The sequence below is a fragment of the Arachis ipaensis genome, chromosome B03 (assembly GCF_000816755.2).
Source record: "Arachis ipaensis cultivar K30076 chromosome B03, Araip1.1, whole genome shotgun sequence".
In the NCBI taxonomy this organism is placed as follows: Eukaryota; Viridiplantae; Streptophyta; class Magnoliopsida; order Fabales; family Fabaceae; genus Arachis; species Arachis ipaensis.
The window spans coordinates 130,251,193-130,255,421 of NC_029787.2; the positions used below are offsets into that span (position 1 = coordinate 130,251,193).

General features: G+C 37.0%; 2 protein-coding genes across 3 annotated transcripts; both read right to left on the reverse strand.

The window, feature by feature from the left end:
* On the reverse strand, positions 307-3,058 carry LOC107634738 (heavy metal-associated isoprenylated plant protein 45-like). 2 transcript variants are annotated; one of them, XM_021119857.1, is made up of 4 exons: positions 2,159-3,058; positions 1,214-1,824; positions 913-985; positions 307-740 (listed from the first exon to the last, which is right to left on the reverse strand). In XM_021119857.1, exons 2-4 carry the CDS (start codon positions 1,217-1,219, stop codon positions 544-546), a joined length of 276 nt encoding a protein of 91 aa, XP_020975516.1. In that variant the 5' UTR covers positions 1,220-1,824; positions 2,159-3,058; the 3' UTR covers positions 307-543. The 2 variants fall into 2 exon arrangements, with proteins under 2 accessions (XP_020975516.1, XP_016193646.1); XM_016338160.2 differs by lacking the exon at positions 2,159-3,058 and having other exon boundaries at positions 1,214-2,140.
* Positions 3,079-4,223, reverse strand: LOC107634737. The gene is made up of 3 exons (XM_016338159.1): positions 3,994-4,223; positions 3,765-3,921; positions 3,079-3,372 (listed from the first exon to the last, which is right to left on the reverse strand). The coding sequence occupies exons 1-3, from the start codon at positions 4,162-4,164 to the stop codon at positions 3,239-3,241; spliced, it is 462 nt and encodes a 153-aa protein (XP_016193645.1). The 5' UTR covers positions 4,165-4,223; the 3' UTR covers positions 3,079-3,238.

Below are 4,229 nucleotides of genomic sequence, written 5' to 3' on the forward strand. Positions count from 1 at the left end.
ATTTTATGCAGGTTATTGTAAGGCGGGGCGGGGTCGGGTAGAGCAAAAATCCGCCCCTATCCGTCCTGTTGTCACCCCTAAATACAAAAGTTGTTTGTCACTTACAAAAAAAATATTATTTTTGTCGCGTTTTTAAATTATTTGAAGGTATTTTTGTCAATAATAAAAGTCGGGTGTATTTTTGTCAGGGATGAAATTATTTAGGTGTAATTTTGGTAATTTGCCCTATTTTTTATTATATTTATTAGGTTTCAAATGGTAAATCTCTCTCCCCCCGAACTGGGCCAATCAAGACCTCTAAGCGGAATTGTGAAAAAAGAGTGTCATAACTCATAAGTCATAACCCAACCATTTTGATATAGATGTTCTTGTGACATTTGATTGGTCATGGTTTCTGACTTTCATCCTTCCATGGAATGAGAGAGAAAAAAAATAGAACATGCATGTCATCCATATATATAGAGAGAGACCCAATAAGAAAACTCCAAAAGAGAAAGAACCTATTATATCATATTTTGATGGGGTTGGAGGATGTGAAAGAAACTAGAAAAAGTTGAAGGGATTGAATCTAAAGCTGGTATATGTGGCACTGACATAAGCATTAAGCAATTCATTCTGCGCAGACCAGAAATCAGCCTTGAGACCCCCCCTTCTCACTGCTTTTAGGATCTTGTTCTTGTGTATGTACCCAGTCACCACTACCTTTTGGCAGTTAGCATCCACTTCCACCTTCTCTATCCCTGCACGTTGGTCCAATAAAAACTCACATTAGTTCCAACAGCTAGCTGATCTCAATCATTGTGGCATTGATTGCCAAATAGGAGAATAATTCCTATGCATTGTGTCAGCCAGTTGAAATTCAATGGATTGAAAATATAAAATATAAACCTTATCATTATCAGACAAACCCACCTTTCAATTTTGATAGACATTTCCTTAGTCTTTTCTCGTGTACACAAACCATTTCCACTTTTAACTCCACAATCTGCAAAACAGGATAGTGATGGAAATGTTATTAGACACAATTATCTACATTTGTTAAAATGTGTTATACAACAGCGTTTGTTGATTGAACATGCATGCTTTCTTCTATTATTACTTCCGTAAGACTTCTTTGGTTCCATCAAAATAATTAAACACCACTTGATTTTTCGATATTCGTCTGCATAGACCATGTGAAAATCTATATGAGAAGTTATGAAGATAATTATACCTCCATGAAAACTGCTGAGAGGAGATAAGTGACGCTAAGGAGTGATGAAATTCAAAATCAAACTAGAGATGAAATGTTGAAGAAGGACGACCAGGACTCGGGAGTGACAGATAAGTACAATAATGAGTATTGAGACACAACAGTTCCGAAGCAATTTGAAATGATATGGTTAATCCAATGAGTGAGAGAGACAAACAGACAGGGTTGTATTTATATACTACTATGTAACATCAAATCAAGGACAAGCTCACATTAAAGTGAGTGAGGATTGCGTTGGGTTTTGAGATTGATGGCAAATTTGATGTGGAAGTAGTACAAGACAAGACCACATGCTTTTTCAGGGACAGTAGCACCACAATGAGCTTTGGAATATGCGATACAAGGCCCAAGGCTTTCGATCCACGCAAAGCAAAGCAAAGAAGTGTATCAGAATTTGAAATGATTGGCTTTGACAGGTCCAACATCACTTTTCTTCCTTTTGACCCAAGTTATGATCAGAGAGAGAGAGAGATTGAATTCTTGGCTTTGATGAATTGTAACAGTTGCACGCAGAATGTTTAACATTTGGTGTTAATTTTCTGTCTACTATTATCTCCAATCTGTCATATGTCCTACTAAATAACACAATTTTAACAGAAAATCATAAGCATAATTTCGGTGTCATATAACTTTATGATGACATTGTAGAGTTATATGCATATTTTCCATGTAAGCAGTGAGGATTTGCCACAGAGAAAACAAAATGCGTGGCCTATAGCATATGCTGAAGCTAGCTACTATGATGATGTGACTGATATAAAGTGCATTAATTCTTTACTTGTTATCTGACATATGCTATTTTATTTTGCATCGTTGTCGAGAGCCTTCAGCAAAGAAAAGGAAGAATTAAAGAAAAAGAGAATAGAAACGTCTATCATGCAGAAGAATGACAACAGGAAAACATACCAAGTAGCAAGTTTGGTATACTCGCCATTGGGATACGAGCCTTCTCTCTCAACTTTATTTTAATTCTTCCAAACTGCTACTATATATTGGACTTCCTCAGTACCGTTGCTAGCTAAGAGTTTAGTAAGGAAAATGTTGGAAGATTCTTTCTTCCAAAAGCTTAACGACACAGAAACATGAGAATGAACAGTTGAAAAATATTTACCCAAGTTTAGTAAGGAAGCCGGTGGAAGTATCATGAAGCAAAGTTGCAATTGTGTTGCATTAGAGTAGACTAGATTTTCATATAAACTTCAACTGTATACAATATCTCACTATAAGATAAAATATGATTAATAGTAATACAAACAGTTCATATCAAGAATCGAATTTTCCTTTTTCCTTTAAAAGGAAATTGTCTCTTTACATATCATTGGCATCTTGGAAGGCCAACAATATAAAAGGAAGAAAGAATGTGGAGAAGCATGCACAGCTAGAGTCTAGAAAAACAGAGAGAAAATAGGTATAGAAATTGAAGAAAGTAAGATCACAGATTTCTTAATTACTATAAACTAAAGCCAATGATAGCCATCACCAAAACGTAAAAGATCAATCAATTATTTTGAGGTATAATTGCTTTGCACCTTGTAAAAGTGAAACTCTAGTTCATCCTAGTTACTTCTGATGGATAACATAACACACAAGAGCGTCACGACTTGTAGATTTTGAACAGTTGTTTCTTTATAGCTAAATAAAAGGAAAAGCAAAGAAACAATCACAGCACGCCTTCAAATCAATTATGTTTTTCTTCAAGATGAAAATTGAAAAACATATTTTACTGACTTTTTAAGGTAAGTACCGTGATCAATCATAGCTTGTGAATTATGATGGCTCCACCTAATATATCTATTTAGCCAACTGTTGCTTTCCGAGAAATAAGATCATAGAACAGGAAATTCATATGGAAATGATAAAAATATAAAGATGTTGGGAAAACAATCTTCACAGTTTACATACTAGTTTGATTCAATTTACATGCCAATTCTAACAAAAATAATGAATAAGGAAAGAAAGGAAAAGGAGTACGAAGCACCCTGGCTTTTACATAGACGTGGAAATAGATTCCTTTCCTCCAAGTGTTTGAATAATAGCTTCCAGGAGTTTAATATCATCATCACGCTTTGCAATTTCTTCTTGCTTTGCACGTAACTCTTCCATGTGCAGCTCAAACACCTCTGCAATGAAAATTAAATGTTAACTTTGCTCATAAGAGACAAACAGAGTTGCATTAAATTTCTGCTGCAAATCCCGAAATCTACGCCCTCTCCTCAACCAAAACAGGATTTGAAACTAGGAACCCAGGTTGAAGTTTCCAGGCACAATGGCATCAACACAATTTCAAAAATTCAAGGCAGGGCTACTACATCAGTGTGTAGCTGAATGTGGACTTAATTGCTCCATAATGGAAATTAGCAACTTAATAATTTCTTCAATCAAAATCAACATGCATAGTTCATTCATATTGAAGGACAACAGGGAAAAAAACAAGGAGAGTTACTCCAGATCAAAACAGGCAGTTGCAAATTATGATTACAGTTTGAGTTGTAAGGATTCATGGTGAACATACTTGTGGTGTTCTCAAGCTCTTTGGTGACCTCTTGCGCGTGCAATTCAGAAGCTCTCTGTGCCGCTTCGGCCTGTCGCTTCTCAGAGCGAGCGCGGGCAGCTGCGGTGATGGCGGCATCAAGCTCTCGTTCCAAAGTCTCCACTCTCTGCTCCAGAACCTAGATGCAACACAGATTCTTATTGTTTAGGAACTCGTAGATTGTTACAAGGGGGAAGAAGGGGAATAATACCTTGATGGTGCGGGCTTGGTCAGCGGTGAGGGAGGCTTTGGCGAAGCTTTCTTCGTCGACGAAAACGGCCTTCTTCAGAAGAAGCTTCTGGAGAGACTCCAGATTGGATGCCATCTCCGTCAGATTCGTGATCGCCCCGTTCCATCGCTCGCTTCCTCCTTTCTCATCCATACTCGCTACTCACCTTAACTCAACTTACCTCTCATTTCATTCTCACTTGAACAGGGCAGATTAGT